The sequence below is a fragment of the Zootoca vivipara genome, chromosome 2, assembly GCF_965207765.1.
Source record: "Zootoca vivipara chromosome 2, rZooViv2.hap1.1, whole genome shotgun sequence".
In the NCBI taxonomy this organism is placed as follows: domain Eukaryota; kingdom Metazoa; phylum Chordata; class Lepidosauria; order Squamata; family Lacertidae; genus Zootoca; species Zootoca vivipara.
The window spans coordinates 57,679,702-57,697,308 of record NC_142584.1 but is presented as its reverse complement, the minus strand read 5'-3'; the positions used below and the strand labels follow the sequence as shown (position 1 = coordinate 57,697,308).

Below are 17,607 nucleotides of genomic sequence, written 5' to 3'. Positions count from 1 at the left end.
GTCCACGGAGTACTCAACCTGAAGCATACTTAACCTGAAGTATGAGTGTAATTGGTTCTGGAAGTCCGTACTTAACCTGCAGCGTACTTAACCTGAAGCGAACTTTCCGATTGAAAATAATGGAAAGTGAATTAATCCGTTCCAGACGGGTCTGCGGAGTACTTAAACTGAAAGTACTCAAACCGAGGCGTACTTAAATCGAGGTCTGACTATATGCAGAAAGCCCTGGTTAGAGAACCAAATGAAAAGAGCTGTCCCAGTTATTTTATATGCCTTCATGACATGATGCTGTTTGACCATCACAACATCTTGGGAGTGGAAGTAACTTATGAATCAGTATAATAACAGATAGGATCCATTACTTACTCCCATTTCTTGTAGCAGAGCAGAGGTGGAACACATTTTCCTTGCCTCCACATGATTGCATCCTGAATTTGCACCCCCCACCTGCTGCCCCCGCCTAGAGGTGTGGAGTCCTTTCATAGTCTAGTCAAGAGCTACAGTTCTCCCAAGCTTTTGGAAGAGTTATCCAGCATCTCTTTTGATTAACCCTGTTTTGCACTGGCTTATACAGTACTGCATGATCTGATTTTAAACTGTTCTTGGTTTCAATTCATATTTTTCTCATTACTGGAAACTGCTTTTGGGGACTCTTAGTGAAAAGCAGTCTAAAAGTCTTATACTTAAACTAAAATAAACAAATGTTTGAATCCACCCTCTTGGCACTCGAGCAAAACTAAACACGAAGCAGCACGATCCTGTGATTGTCTGTTCCGAAGCAAGTCCCCTTGTGCTTCATAACTCCTGTGTAAAAGTGCACGGGACTGCAGCAGTATTATAAGCACACACATATTCTAGAGTGGTTTCCCACTCTCACAGAGCACCAGACTTAATTTTTGTGCATAGAAGCCTTGTTTCTGACAGTTTATGGGGTGTGTGTGGGGGTGGATGCTACTGTTGCCATGAGCTTGTGTGAGTATCAGAAGTTGGATGGGCTTTTCAGCATGGTAGTAGCTTTATATTTAATAATGTTTGCTTTAAAAAGTGAACATAATGACAATGGCTCGCTCAATACTTGGCCAAAAATGTACTGCCTAAATCCAGTCCTAGGACTCAGCTATACAGCTGCAATGTTTAACAAAAAAAGACTGCAAACTCATGTTTAGGTTAAAAGTTGGTACTGGATCTGAAAAAGTTAAAGATACCCAGTCTACACTGCCTGGCAGTGGCTTCCCAGAGTTTTAAACTTGGATCTTTCCCAGCCATGCTTCTGGATGCCAGGGATTAATCTTGGGGCATTCTGCAAGCAAAGCAGTTGCTCTTGAGCTATGTGCAGATGAATCATTGCTGTTGCCTTTTAAACAGAATGCGTAAGAACCCTGGAATTCCACATCCACATGGCACAAGTTAGGCGAAGGAATGTATGTGGCTTATTTTAACTGTTTTACAGATAATAATATTTAATTTTTAAGTGACTTGTTCTTTCTAGATTCAATGCATGTCTCTCTCTCTCTCTCTCTCTCTCTCTCTCTCTCTCTCTCTCTCTCTCTCTCTTATTAGTAAAAAACGATCACAATCTGCCAGCCAGAAGTTATAGGCTACCAGGCCTTATTCTCCACCACGTAGAAGAATCGGATCGCCACTCCAGGTTTGGAAACAGTATATATTTTCTCTTCCATTCCTAAAACGTGGTTTGCAAAACACCTTGGATGATTATGACAATGGCCAGCTACCCTCTTGTGGAGCAATGTAGTACTGCAAGCTCTACCCCTCCCTCTTGTGGCTAAAGCTGTTAAAATGTTGGGACTGAATTCCATAAGTTTTAATGATGTGTCCTGTGAAGAAATACTGTACAGTACTTCCTTTTGTCTGTTCTCAATCTCTCACCATTCAGTTCCATTTAATGACCTTAGGTTCTAGGGTTTCTAAGTAGAGGTATGTCAAAAAAAGTATCAGAAAATAGTTTTTCATGTACCATGTAACAAAGAAGAATAAAATATGAATTAAGGTTAGCTTCTATTATTACTTTTGGAAGGCAAAGTCATCTGCTTCATATTTAAGTAGGACTCTGACCATGTGGGACATACAAAAGTTTCACTTTGGTAAAAAAAAGGAAAAGGCAACGGATATCTTAATGCAGTGACTATACTTTCTGATTAATGATTATATAAACAAACCTTAATTCATTTTATATTTTATGATCCCTTCCCACAAGAGATATTTCCCTGTAAATTTGATAATAAACTGTGGCCCAATAGTTACATCTTATTTCTGAGAGCATTCATAGATAGGCTTTTCTGGATGTGGAACTCTTTCGTGCCAGGGTATTTCAATACTTAATAAGAGTAACACATAAAAGTGGTTTATTGTGAGGTTCTACAGAGGATACTATATGAAAATAATATTTTCTATTGACAGACAACGAAAGTGTACATCTTTGACCAATTGGACACAGGATTGCAGTCCCTTTGGGGAATTATAAAAAATCAGATTTGATTGATTTCAGAGCATTTGCTTGAAAAAATATCTGCTGCACCAATAAAGGAAAAAAGTGCTTTGAAAATGAAGAAAAGCTGAGCCAAGTCAATGAATAGCAAAGTTAAAAAACTTAGAACTTAAAACCCCACAGCAGGATATATTGGCCATATCTTCTGGTCCAACTTCAGGGTGTGTTTTTGCTTTTCTTTTCGTGTTCAATGGCTGCCAAGAAAACAAGAGAAATCTCGTTTGCCAACATTGGACACTTGTAAAGCACCTTGTTTTTTTTTAAAGCACTTATCAAAGAATAACCTCTTCTTCATCACCAATTTGTCAAAACAAATGTAATTAAAGTCCCTTCTGTCTGCAGACTGCTGTCATTAATAACTGTACACTCTCTACTGAATCACATATTACTGGGTGGGGGTGGTGGTGGCTGGGAATCTCGGTGAGTTTTGCAGGAATAGAAGCCTATGCATTTAGAGAATGATGGTTGATGTTAGCCTATTTGAAATGTGGCGAGCCCCCCAGCTTGCTGTACTAACTGGGCTGCTGGCCTTGAGCCCCAAGTCCCTGCTCTGATGGTCTTACTTAGAGGTGGGCAATGCAGTGAGGATTTATGTTATGTTGGGCTGTGCTAGTGGTAGTTTCCAAGCATCGCAAAAATCTGCCGTGCTGGACCTCTTGTTATTTGCCTCTGTTAGAATAAAGAGGCAAGGTTGCTAACCTTGTATAAATAACCGGGACCTAATATTCTCCATTGTGATGTACATAAATATGCATCATATATAATGTCAAGTGTGTATGTCGGCAACAGCCAGCATAGCCAACCATCAGGGATGATGGGAGTTGTAGTCCAACAACGTCTAGAGAGCACCATGTTGTTACAGGTTCCCCTACCCTGCTGTAAAGGGTAGATCCAGTGCAGCTCTGTGCTTAAGAATTATAGCAACTTCCCCAAAAATAGTACTGGGCACAAGGATCTATGCCTGTATCAAGTGATTTGTCTCTCCTAAAAAAATGTTTAGGGGCACTCTCATTTTCCTACTCATATTGAAATACTGCCCCTCAATGAGGCCAATCTTAGATTCACAAAATGTTTAGGGGTATGCGTATCCCTGTGTACCCCCAGAAAAAAGCACTGACTGTATCACAAACTGAATGGCTAGAGAGAGCATCTTACCAACAGGTGAGCCAGCAATCTATATCAAATGCCTTTTTTTAAAAAAGCCTCATATACTAAGGAGAGATTAGATCAGCTTTCTCCTAAATGTCATGCAAGCAGCTCTGAAGTCCTGGGGTTTAATCCTTTTGCTGACTACTGCTACAGAGCAAAATTAAAAGTCTGATTTTTACACTAGTAAAACAGGGATAATATATAACCTGATTAATTCTACATTTGCTAAATTCTCAAAGACCACCACCAGCAGCAACAACAGTCTTGCACCACCTAAAAAACTGATTGTGGCATAAATGTCGGCAGGAGTTTACTTCATCCAATACTATACAGTAGATGCGATAGATAAAATCCAGAAGAGGGCAGCACTAAGCAACCTTGGAGTGTAATTGTCTCATATAGTAATAATGTGTACTTTTTATTAAATGGTGTACTTTTATTGAATAAAAAAATTAAAGAGTTTGTATCACTTGAAAAACTGGCAGATTTATTGTTGTGGAATACTGGTGTAAGTTTTAATGACACAATAAAGCTGTCAGGATATATAATTTCACAGCATCCTTTGTGTGGGCAAGCTGAACTGTCCAACATGTCTGCGTCTATGGTCGTTTATTAAAGGAAACTTTAGATTTGAAATTCAACTATATAATCATCATGCTTCTGGACATACTGGTAAAAGAACTTGCACAAAGTCCATGTTATATTATCTCCTTTGGCAAACAATGCACCCAGTTTAAAAGCCACAATAACTAATTTAATTGGCCAATATAAATAATAGCTAAGTGCATGCAGATAACAAATCCAAATTAATAATTACTTAAAAGTTTTATTCCTGAGGAACTAGGACTATTGGCTCTCTGAGTATTTATTTATTATGCACATTGAGCAAATTATTAATTGTACATCCAGGCTGAATTAGGTTGACTTACTTTCCTTGGTGGGCAGTGGATTTTTTTCTCTGGTTTCAGTTTTTCTCAGTTTGGTTTTGTCAAATGTTTCGATTTCTGCAAAATCTGGTTTGTCAGACATGATGGATCCTGACAAAGGAAGGAGAAACACACCCTCAGCTTCGTTAGTGAAGTGCACATGACAAACCACACACAACACATTTTTTAAAAAAATTCTGGATCAGTTTTTCTTTGTTAAATGCAGAATGCATCACATGTTTCGCATCACAAGATAGAAGGAATTATTTATGCATTTAAGCATCAGTAGAAAACAATAAATAAGGGCAGAAAGCTATTATATTTCATCTTGGAGCAAACAAAGAAATAAAAAAAATGAATGAAAAGCATAGTGCCAATGCACAGCAATCAGATTTCTGACATCCTTAATTATTTTCTAGAATACCCTTTAGCAATCAACAATAATTTTACAAATCTATTCAAGGGATATCATTTGTAAAGAGATCCAAACACCCCAGTTCCTTTCTAACAGAATACAACGGACAAAGCAAACGTCTGGATTAGCTACTGTGAACAATTGTGCTCAACAATAGAATGACAGATGTGGATGGCTTTGTTCCCTCTCACCCTCTTCACTGCTCACCGCACTTCATGCAGAATGATTTTGATTAAATAAACATTCTGCCATTAAACACTTCACCTATTTCAGCTTCCTTTGTGCTAGTTGCCGGTGGTTTTCTCTTACACAAACAGAGGACACACACGACACACCCTGAGGGTGAGGGTGTTTCAGCCAGGAATTAATCCAGCCCAAAGATTACCGACACAATATGCTCTTTCATACTGACTGTGAAAAGTGATATGATTTTATTGCTGTTTTGGATTACGATGGCAGAAAAGATACTATAGCCACATGCCATTACCTGCCCTGCTTCTCTCTCCTCAGCTGCTTTTTGACCGTCTGAGCCAGCATGGGCTTGGAAAGGTCATACTAATCCCTCCTCCTCCCCATCTCAGCCCAACTGAATTAATATTGATAAGCTTGCTGCTAGTGTAGCTCTGAAATGAAAACTTATTAATTCACAGAGCAGGCTGGGTATAGCCAGGAGTGGAGACAGGATTGGCGGGGGTAGGTGGGTGGGTGGGATAGCACCCTGCATAACTAAAAAGCAGAAAGCTGTGTTTTATTTTCACTTTCGCCCTGTATTGAACCTGCATCTTAATAACTAATTATATGGGGGTGGGGTGAGGTGGGGAGAATCAGGCATATCCATCTCGCTCATTAGTGAAAGTGAATGGCTCCACAGTAAGATTAGAACTGTCCTATCCTATAGATATATAGATATATGGGTATAAAGGGGGCAGACCCGCCCTAGCTGTGGAGGAGTACTGGAGAGCAGACACAGATTAGTAGATGGGGGAAGCCCTTCTTTTCATAGGGTGACAACCAGCTGTCATACTCAGGGTAAGGTAAAGGGACCCCTGACCATTAGGTCCAGTCGTGACCGACTCTGGGGTTGCGCGCTCATCTTGCATTATTGGCCGAGGGAGCCGGCGTACAGCTTCCAGGTCATGTGGCCAGCATGACAAAGCCGCTTCTGGCGAACCAGAGCAGCACATGGAAACGCCGTTTACCTTCCCGCTGTAGCGGTTCCTATTTATCTACTTGGATTTTGACGTGCTTTCAAACTGTTAGGTTGGCAGGAGCTGGGACCAAGTAACAGGAGCTCACCCCGTTGCGGGGATTCGAACCGCCGACCTTTTGATCGGCAAGCCCTAGGCTCTGTGGTTTAACCCACAGCGCCACCCACGTCTCCATACTCAGGGTAGATGCACTCAAATCAATGGATTTGCTCTACATCTCAACCCATAATGTGGCAGTGGGCTAGAATGCAGGATTCCCCCCCCCCCCCAACTTGAAATTAGAGGCAGAGGCCTTTCGATTGTTTTTGAGGCTGGGGGTGGGAGGTCAAGATGGTTGGAATGTGATGAAATAAGCAAGAAAGATGAACACTTTACAGCTTGCTTTTATTAGAACAACAGCCACCTGGGGTGTGTCAATGATTGCAGGAGGGGGTTCTCATATTCCCTGACCCTAGAGCAGGATTCTTGTGCCACTGGCACTGCCTGTAGATATCGGAGAGCTAGTGTAGTGTGTTAGAGTCTTAGACTTTGGAGTCCCAGAGTCAAATCTTCACTCAGACAATGAAGCTTACTAGGCAATCATGGGCCAATGAAAGAGTCTCAGACTAACCTTCCTTATAGAATTGTTGTGAGAATAAAATGCAAGGGGGGCATATCTACTACCTTGAACCCATTGGAGAAAAAGTGGGGGTACAATGTTGGGGTGCCGTTTCCTATGTACAGAAGATTCAGCTTCCTGGCTCCCATATGGAGACCTTGCATCTATTTCTGGAGCTGGTTCCTGCATACATTTCATAAACAAGTATTTAATGGACATTTCTTGTTGAGAGCATGGAGTGTGCCTCTGGGGCTGAAGTCAAACTGCTGCTGGGTATGTTTAGCCTGGTAAGGAGGAGACCAAGAGGAGATATGATAGCCATCTTCAACTATCTCAAGGGCTGTCACATGGAGAAATTGTGTCCTCCCTCAAATAGGGCACGTGTTGCAGTGCGACCTGGCAACCGAACCCTGTGTTGTGGGTGGGTGCAATTGGATAGCCACAACACCCTATTGGTAGGTCCCTTGATGCTGGGTTGAATCAGGCCAATGGGACGCTAGCCAAACCGATCAAGGGACCTATATATGCCCATGCATGTGACTCAGAGCTTCCTCCTTTGGTCAGTGCATCAGAACACCCACCCACCTCTCCCTACTTTTAGGGCTTGTGCGCTTGACCTTGCTATGCCGTCATCTGCCATTGGGACAGGGGCATGGCAGGAATTTTCCCCACTTGGCTGATTGACTGGTGCCACTTGGGTTTCACCTGCCATGTAGCAAATCATCACAACTTGTAAGGTTGCGGATAGGCTCTGTTCAAATGATAGGGATGGGGGAACGTTCTCACCATCCCTATGTGAAGGGTATTCCGTTAAAGGAATCCAGAGACTCAATGGTTTGGTCACCCCTGAGAGGGTTTGTGCCCGTGCCTGAGTCCAGGGGGACATCTGGGTGGTGGACATAGCATGTCCCCAGCTTTCCGCCATCCCAGATGTTCACCCTAGGCTGACCTATGGTAGTGCCCTGGGTCAGTGCTACCTGCAACGGTGCAGGGAGCTAGTCAAACCAGAGCCTATGCAACCACTAACCTGATGTAATCAATAAAGTTGTGGCCTCATTTCTGCCAAACCAAACCAAAATTTGAGTCTTGTCTGAATTTATTTATAGGGGGAGGTTTAAAGGTCTAAACACGCAAAGCTTGTTTTCTCCTGCTCTGGAGGCTAGGACCTGAACGAATTGATTCAAATTAAAAGGAGATTCCAAGTAAACACCAGGAAGAATTTTCTGACAGTAGGAGTTGTTTGACAGTGGAATGAACTTCATTGGGAGGTGGTAGACTCTCCTTCACTAGAGGTTTTTAAGCAGAGTTTGGATGGCCATCTGCCATGGATGCTTTAGTTGAGATTCCTGCATTGCGGGGGGTTGGACTAGATGACCGTTGGGGGGTAACTTCCAACTCTACAATTCTATAAATGGCCACTGTTCTCTTGGCACAATATGCTTTATGTGCGATGTACCCCTTTCAGTGTTGACCTTATAAAAGCTAGACATGAAATAAGTGATTTGAAAATGGGGAACTTGATTTAAATAAGAGGTTTAAACATACGTTTCCCCTGGTTATTTAACTCAATGATGTAAGGTGCTTTGATTTAAGATAGCCCACCCTGGTCAAAGGGCAGCCACCAACATTTCCCCCTTTTGCTTTCTGATTGTAATATGGAAATGAGGAAGCTGGCCTTAGTCAAAGGAGGGCTGGGTCACAGGAACCAAAATTTTGGTGACTAGCCAATCATCCACAAACCCTCTCTTCCTTTGGGCTTCTGCTATAGGTTGTAGTAGTACATAAGTAATAGGAACCTCTTAGGCACAATATTTGTATTAAAGCTCTGAATTTTCAGATCCATATATATTTCCTTGCCTAGCTGTTATAACTACAGTACTAGGAAATGAGAGAACCATTAACATCACAGCATCTGCTAGCAAAAAAGGTGTTCCTGCAATGCATTGCCACGCTGTAGTTCTATTATGTGTAGCATGGAAGGACCAAGTATGGCAAGTCACTGCAGTAGGGAAGTTAATAGTTGCTTGTAACAATTTTACAAGTGAACAGTCTTGTACAGAAATCCAGTAAATCCTGGCTTGCCGTTGTTAGAATCTGAAAGGAACATATGACTGTATCCGCGTTCTGATGGCCCACCTGTGAGACCAAATATGCTTGTTTTTGACTGCAGTTATTAGGTTTAAAGTTAACCAGATAAATGTATTTCAATTATAGCATGAAAGACAAAGGCTTGGTTCACACATAACGCCATACTAGAGTTTGGTATTTAACATGGTCTCAGGCTCTCTCCTTCCTTCTCTTGTTCACTCCAGTTTTCTTCCTTTCACGACAAATCACAATTTGCCAGCACATCAGAAAACAAACTATCATTTGCACTTGCCCTCCAAATCAGACAGGCGAAGAAGGTGGGTGAGTGAAGAGAATGTTATTACAAAATGAGCCAGAAGGTCCAGCAATGCAGGTGTGTATCATTACTATAAAAAAGCACAGATGCAAATAAAGTTAATTCAAAGGAATAAAAGGTGCAGACAAAATGGGTGTGACCCATTCCCAGTAAGTTATGAACTGGCAACAGCAAAATGAAAAGCAGAACAGTATAAAGACAGACAGTTGCCTTATCTGTTCAGCTAGCTGCTCCCTGTCTTGAATGAGTCCAAGTCTGATAGTGTAAAAGCTGTATTACAACTCTGCAGCTTCACACAGTCCCGTCCCACCCAACTCTCAGGGCTGGATTAAGACTGTTAGAGGTCCTAAACACTGTCAAGATTATAGTGCCCACTAGATGTAATTCATTAGGTCCAGTCATGGACGACTCTGGGGTTGTGGCGCTCATCTCGCTCTATAGGCCAAGGGAGCGGCGTTTGTCCACAGACAGCTTCTGGGTCATGTGGCCAGCATGACTAAGCCGCTTCTGGAGAACCAGAACAGTGCACGGAAATGCCATTTACCTTCCCACCTATTTATCTACTTGCACTTTGACGTGCTTTCGAACTGCTAGGTTGGCAGGAGCTGGGACCGAACAACAGGAGCTCACCCTGTCGCGGGGATTCAAACTGCCGACCTTCCGATCGGCAAGCCCTAGGCTCTGTGGTTTAGACCACAGCGCCACCCGCGTCCCCTTGTTTCCTAGGTTATACAGTATTAGGCTAAAACACTGTGATGAAGGAAACTAGGTTTTCTGTTGACACATTAGAGAAATACAAAAGCATGTTGCAAAGTTACACAAGTTAACATAGGTAATATTTGAACTAAGTAGATATATTTCATCTTAAGTAGCAACAGTTAGAACTGAGATTTGTTTGGATGCAATCAACATGTTTCCTTTTCACTGTTGTTGTTGTTTAGTCGTGTCCGACTCTTCGTGACCCCATGGACCATAGCACGCCAGGCACTCCTGTCTCCTTTTCACTAGAGAGCTAGAATTTCCAGAAGCTCTGATAGTGTTTCTGTGAGCAAAATTATACTCTGTGTGCAGGCCTATGAACACTATATTGATTTCCACTCTTAGATCCACATTACTTTTCATTTGCATGAGAAACTGGAAACTTCTCCCTAGCATATATTTCCATGATTGGCTTCTCACAAGCCCCACCTCTGGCAGCTTTAAAGTTGTTTGGTTCATGTATTCAAATAAAGTTTTAAAAATTGGGAACAGGTAGTTTCACATCCTCCTCTTCTTTTGAGGTCTGCATAGAAGCACATGGTTTGGCCAGATGTAGCTTGGGTAACTCAAGTCATGTAAATGCTTAAAAATACTTTATGTAATAAATCAATATGCTTGATATAGCATTTTATTATATCAAATACTTGATATATTAATGTGTCTGTGGGTTTGATGCTGTACACTTACCTACCTATGTGCTAAAACATGCTACTGGTAAAACCTCTTTTTGGCCACAAGACCTGCAGTCCGATCTGACAATCTACCATTGAGGTTGTTTATTATACAGTGCTACCGTGTTTCCCCTTTTTTAATACGTAGTCAGAAAGTAAGCCATGGCAGGGTTTTTAACCATTTGAGAGCTATAAGACATACCCCGAAAATAAGCCATACTTCCGCACCAGCTAGCAGGACCCAGCATGCCGGCCGCGACAGGAGGAGGAAGCCTGCCGGGTCGGGTCAGTGCCCGGAAGCGGCGGTGGCTGCTTTAGTGCCAATAAAGCGTGCAGCAGTGCCGCACGGAGCACCAGCCAGCAGGACCCAGCTCCTGCAATGCCGGCCGCGGCAGGAGGAGGAAGCCTGCGGGGTCGGGTGGGTGCCCAGAAGCGGTGGCGGCTGCAGCGCTGACAAAGCGTGAAGCAGCACCGCACGAAGCACCAAGGGCACGAGCGGCAGGAGAAAAGAGAGAGAGGCTCGTTACTTGCGGCACTTTAAGAGAAGCAGCCAGAACCGATCTCCACATTCCGAGCCTCCCTTTTGCGCGTGCGGGCATGTTAAAGCCCCGATCACTTCACTCCCCACTTCTTCCTCGCCATCCCTCCCTTTCACGCGTTGCCTTGACCCCGCAGCCCCCCTCCCTGGCCATCTTCCCCTAAGTGCAGCGCTGCTTCGTGAGCGCTGCAGCCGCACGCTCTCTGTGTGTGCTGCAGCCGCACGCTCTCTGTGTGTGCGCGCGTCTCTTTCTTTCTCTCCCTGTGCGTCCGTCTCTCTCTGTGTGTGCGTGTGCGCGCGCGTCTCTCTCTCCCCCGTGCGTCTCTCTCTCTGTGTGTGTGTTTGTGCGCGTCTCTTTCTTTCTCTCCCCGTGCATCCGTCTCTGTGTGTGTGTGTGTGCGCGCGCGTCTCTTTCTCTCTCTCCCCCGTGCGTCTCTGTGTGTGTGTGTGTGCGCGCGCGTCTCTTTCTTTCTCTCCCTGTGCGTCCGTCTCTCTCTGTGTGTGTGTGTGCGCGCGTCTCTTTCTCTCTCTCCCCCGTGCGTCTCTCTCTGTGTGTGCGCGCGTCTCTTTCTTTCTCTTCCTGTGCGTCCGTCTCTGTGTGTGTGTGTGTGTGTGTGTGCGCGCGCGCGCGTCTCTCTCTCTCTCCCCCCCGTGCGTCTCTCTCTGTGTGTGTTTGTGCGCGTCTCTTTCTTTCTCTCCCCGTGCGTCCGTCTCTCTCTGTGTGTGTGCGCGCGCGTCTCTTTCTCTCTCTCCCCCGTGCGTCTCTGTGTGTGTGTGTGTGTGCGCGCGTCTCTTTCTTTCTCTCCCTGTGCGTGTCTCTCTGTGTGTGTGTGTGTGTGTGTGTGTTTGCGCGCGCGCGCGCGCGTCTCCCCCCCCCCCCACAGAGAAAAGGTTCCGCTTCGGCTCGTCATTCAGCCGCGCGCGCGCGCCAGGGGCATGGGCCCAAGCCTCGTCCCCCTCGCGCTTCCCTCACAAGCATCTCAGAGCGGGACGGGTCACGGCCTCCCTCCTTATTCCTCGGCCGGCGTGAGAGAGCCCGGGGAGCAGAAGGATCCCAGGTTTAACCCCCAGGTACCCCCAAGTTTGAAATTCTGGAGAGCTGCTGCCAGCCTGGTTGACAGTAAAACCTGGATAGCACAGTAGGCTAGAGTGTGGTGTTTATAATGTGCGCGGAAGAGAGCACCGAGTGTCCTGAGCCAGTGGGACCCAGTTGTACCAGCACTTAAAAAAAAAGACACCCCCTGAAAATAAGCCACCGTGTGTTTTTTTGAGGAAAAAAAGTTATAAGACGGTGTCTTAAAAAAGGGGAAACACGGTATTTTTCTAGAAAAGGAGGTACCGGAACTCACCACAAATACCTCCCTTGTTCTCTTATAATGGCTAGGGCGCCCACCCGAGAGGTGCTGGAACTGAGTTCTGGCGAATTCCGGCTGAAAAAAAGCCCCAATTATTTATATAATGTAGGTACTGTATTTTTATACTGCTTTTCAGGGCCAACAACCATCTCAATATGGTTTGCAGTTAAATTAAATTTTAAAAAACCATGTAAAACAATGAAAACATGCTCCTCTTTTGTCTCCCAAGACAGACGGATGCCAACCAATTTTTCTGCTAGTTGCACTGAGATATGAATCTGGTTTACGCTGTCAGCTGGCATCTAGTATCTGCAGCCAACACATTGGGGATCTAGGCAAAAGGCTCCCTATCTGGAGATACCCGAAGTCGCTGCTGAGTTAAAATGCAGTATGTCCTTGAGCACCAGCTTTTATGATCACATGGTTAGGCTTTATACAATCAATATCAATCATGTGATTGTGCTGATAATCATGAGGAAATGCTTTGACTGAAACAAAGAGGAAAACTGTTAGCTTACAAATACAAGGGGAAGGTTTTGAAGGGCATCAAATGAAGAGACTGGTCAACAGGCAGCCAAGGAGAGGTCTCAGAAATAGGGCATACAGTATTTCAGCACTCAGTCAGGTGCCTCTTCACCCTCATAGGGGATTTTGCTACTTTATTTTCAGGAGCAAAAAGGAAAAAGGAAAAAAAGAACATTACAGCCATTTTCCTAATCAGTATACCAGTCAGTAGTCCTACACAATATTGTGTACATCTCTCCTTTTTAGGTTTCTTTGTTATTGTGATGTTTAAAAATATTTTAAATAAAAATAGTGAGAAGATTGGCATAAAGGATGGGTCCTTTTGTAAGTATGATAGATAATGGATGCAAAAGCAGGAAAAGACATTAGATCAGGTAGAAACCTTCTAATGGGATTTTTAGCCGAACAGACATTCTGGTAGATCAAAGCACCTGAGCCAATAAACTGATACAAGTGATTTTATAATCACATTAGTGCTGCCTTGGAATAACAATCCCACTTGATAGGAGGGGAAAGCATTTTATATTCACAACTATTGTGGTGTGTGTTTTGTGTGAGAGTGAGTGATGTATTCCTGAGGATTGAAACCCTTAGAGGAAATGTGTATCTTCAAAAAACAATAAAATTGGGGCTAGTCCATCAAGAGTCTATATTAACTCACACAGAAAACAAAAAGGTCTCTGTACCTCCTGGATACAAAATGAATTCCTGTCATGCCTGCATTTATTGTTAGCTTGCTTCGCAAGATTTGAGCATGGAGACAAGGGAAACAGAACAAGAAGAACATCTTCCAAGAAAGGATCTTATTCCTTCTTGTGTCTTTTGTTCTCTTTTGTTGCCAGCAAAAATATCTCATCTTGAGAACAGAAACAGGTTCCCAGACAAGAAGACAATGAATCGTGGGTGTGTAGAAGGGGCAGCGTGTGGGTCATGTTGCTCCACGTTGCTGACCTTTGTCCTCCAGTTCCTGTTCTTGCCACTACCAATCTGGATTTGCAGAGTTAAAACTGTAGGCCCTTTGTCTTGAGGCGGAAGCTCTAGTGCAGATGGCTGCTTGTCTCTGGCAGTCATCCTTAAGTCAAATCAAAGTCCACTCCACCCTCAGCCCATCCAGTTTGGTAGAACTGAGGTGTGCCAGGGTTTTCTTTTTTCCTTTTTTCCCTACAGTAAACAAAGGAAGGATGTGGTCAGCACCACTGTATTTTTCTTACTTTAGTAACCCAATGGCTGAGAAACCCGTTTGCGATTTAAAGGAGTAGAAGCAACCAGAAATTTAAAACAAAAGAAAACTAGGATGTTCTACATTCAAAGTAAAAGGGCACTACAGAACCTGTGTGGGGGAGGAGGGGAAAGGAGATTGTTAGCCGCTTTGAGAATCCTTTGGGTAGTGATAAAGCGGGATATCAAATCCAAACTCTTCTTCTTCTTTCAAACACCTAGTGAGAAATAGCAGGTCTTTAACAGCAATGTACATACCCTGCATATCAAGGTTGCAGGTTATGTGCCTTTGCTTCTTGGCACTTTCTAATGTTTACCTAGCTCTTCAACAGAGAAAGCTCCCAGAGCAACAAAAACCACAACCAACAAGACATTCATAGAATCAGAGAACTGTAGAGTTGGAAGGAACCCCGAAGGCCATCTTGTCCAACCTCCTGCAATGCATGAATCTTTTGCCCAATGTGGGGCTTGAACCCATGACCCTGCAATTACGATAAGTGTCTCATGCTCTACCAGATGAACTATCTCAGGCATTCTTTTTCTACAGTTAGTCTTCCTTCACCAAACTGTGCCATGTCAGAGAAGTCGCCCATACCCTTATACAGATGACAAAGTTGAACCACTTTGCATGTTAACATGTGTACTATGTGGCTGCAGCAAATGAACTGAGTTTACCTTACAGGGACATGTGTGCTGCATGTCATGTGTAGCCCTTTGTTGTTTGTTGGCATCCCATCTGCCTCGGGAGACAATGGAAGAGTGCACCTTCAGGGGTAAAGTCAAAACCATTGTAGAGTTACAGCACCTGCTGCAGCTGTAGAGGCTAAGGCGGGAGAAACATGTTTTATTGCAGGTGTGGCTGATGAAGGTATCCGGTTTTGCTGCTACAGGTGCATCATGCCGTTTCTTCTCTCTGCACTCCTCATCTGATCACTGCTATGGATGAACAACCTGTCTGTCTCCAGGCATTGCAGACATATGCAAGGGATTCCCATATGGTGGGGTTAATGCTGCCAGCTTTCATGTCACAATTGCAGATGTTTGTGGCTTTTACAGACCTGAATAACCCAGCAGATCTCTAACATTATCAGTGAATGTCTCAATAGTTATCATAATGTTACAAGACTTGACCTGAGTGGAAGCAAGACGGAGCTCAGGCTCTCATAAAAGAGGCCACCGATGACATGAGACAATCCTGTAGATTTATGTTTTGTATCTTTCTTTCTTTTTTGTCTTAGTTTGTATGTTAAATTGTAAACACTATTGAGTGCCTTGGCAGAAGGGACCTATATATAAATGCAGCAAGCAGATTCATAACGAAGTTGGGTCGGCTTCCTAGAAGTGTTTGATCACTGAAATGCTCTTAACAGTTGCCCATAGCAACAAGATAGCCCTTCCTATAAACACACACAAGAATCTGAAATCACAACATATGGTTCAGTGCAGACATGCAGTTTAGGAGCAATTACATAAAATTAATGAAACATTAATTTCCAACATGCCAAAACTGCTACTTGAAAGTAAACTCCACGGGTGTCAATGTGTTTTTAGGATAGTGGTGTAAATGAACCTGCCATTTTCTTCCTCCTTTCTTTCTCAGATCAACTACTGTTTTCCATCAGTGTTGTGGGGTGGAAAATTTTCGGCTAACACTACACACACCAATTTCTAAAAAATGTTTCATTAAATAAATTAGTAACATAATGGATACCAAATCAATCAAATTTTGATTCATTAGTTTCCAGAAAACCTCAGTCACTGCTCTCTGTTTCCTCTCTAGGATGACTGGTTCAAAATTTGAAAAATAAGGACAATGCTAAGTTAGAAAGTCCTCAGCTAAGGTTAGAGACTCAGCATGATACGACCAAATAAAAGATTCAACTTACTGTTGCAAAGAAAACTCACAGATTGAAAAAAACAAAAACCATGGTGTGGTAAAACACATTAGTGTTAGAATTCTTGGTTTTAATAATTTTATCAGATAAGGGTTTGCTCCTCTGGAGAATTAAACTTATCATCCCCACAAACATTTCTCCTTATAACAACCGTTTTAAAGGCAAAACAGGCCACTTTTTCAGAGATGTAGGGGGACCTGGGCTAAAGGAGGTGCAGATGGGACCTATGCTTTATTACGCATATGCTATTATGGGTAAGAAAGCATAGATCCCATCTGCAGCGTGGTTTACTAAGATGATTCCTGTGTGAACATGGGAAGGAGAAAGCTGGTGTCCTGACAAAAAGGTGCACCTTTTTGCTCTTCTTGTAATTCCTGGGAGACCCAAAATCTTTTCCAGCTGAGAGAAGGTAAAGGCAATGAAAAGCTAGAGACAATTATTGTACCTTGGCCAACATGAGACTCCTGTCCACCTAGACTACTTCACAAGCAAATCTGTGAGTTCTTACCAGATAGAAAGATCCCATGGAGGCTCAGAAATAAATATGCCCTTCCAGTTTAACTCAGCAGCTCTATGGGTTTTGCTCATTTCCACCTAAAAATCCAAGGGCTACCCACAGCCTGATAGTTCTGGAAAATGTGATAGCACTACCCTCACAGGGGTAGCCACTTGGTAGATGTTAGTTACTGTAGAGCATGGGTAGGCAAGCAAATGCACCGGGCCGGATCTGGCCGAATCGCCTTCTAAATCCGGCCCCCGGACAGTCCAGGAATCAGCGTGTTTTTACATGAGTAGAATGTGTGCTTTTATTTAAAATGCATCTCTGGGTTATTTGTGGGGCATAGGAATTTGTTCACCCCCCCATATAGTCTGCCCCCCACACAAGGTTTGAGGGACAGTGGACCGGCCCCCTGCTGAAAAAGTTTGCTGACCCCTGCTGTAGAGTGTAATTCATCACCTGACAGCTCCCGGGTCTCCCTTTTGCTTTCCTCAAATTGTCAGTGAATAGCAACCACTCCACAGGCTGCAGTAGAGTGAGACAAAGGCAGCCAGGCTACTCCATTGTCTCTGATGGCTGAGAGACTGTCTCTTCCTGATCTGTTTCCATCCCAGCAGGTTTCTTTTACAAGTTTTGTACTGTAACATTAAAAACAGGTACGCGCTTGCTTTCCTCTTCCCTCTCCATCCCTTTCCCCTCTTGTGCCATGTCTTCCAGAAGGCAAAGCTGAAGACAGGGACCATCATGCTCTTTCAACTGATGTGTAAGCCACGCTGGGAGCCATTTACCTGAAAACAGTAGAGTACAAACGACTTTAAATACTGTACAGGATTTGGTTTATACTTGCAATCACAGTGGTCAGCAGTTGGATTATATGATATTCCCTATTTCCCTTCTTCTTTTGGGGGCCCCGGAGGGGGGTTGACTGATGTGTGGAATCT

At 43.6% G+C, this 17,607-nt stretch overlaps 1 protein-coding gene across 3 annotated transcripts; it reads right to left on the bottom strand.

Moving 5' to 3' along the window:
* Positions 1-2,340: 2,340 nt before the first annotated feature.
* LOC118081534 (thymosin beta-12-like) lies at positions 2,341-17,522 on the bottom strand. 3 transcript variants are annotated; one of them, XM_088661958.1, is made up of 3 exons: positions 17,455-17,522; positions 4,585-4,692; positions 2,341-2,700 (listed from the first exon to the last, which is right to left on the bottom strand). In XM_088661958.1, the coding sequence occupies exons 2-3, from the start codon at positions 4,682-4,684 to the stop codon at positions 2,663-2,665; spliced, it is 138 nt and encodes a 45-aa protein (XP_088518084.1). In that variant the 5' UTR covers positions 4,685-4,692; positions 17,455-17,522; the 3' UTR covers positions 2,341-2,662. The 3 variants fall into 3 exon arrangements, with proteins under 3 accessions (XP_088518084.1, XP_034963917.2, XP_034963918.2); XM_035108026.3 differs by lacking the exon at positions 17,455-17,522 and adding an exon at positions 5,484-5,563; XM_035108027.3 differs by lacking the exon at positions 17,455-17,522 and adding an exon at positions 5,261-5,330.
* Between the last annotated feature and the right edge of the window lie 85 nt (positions 17,523-17,607).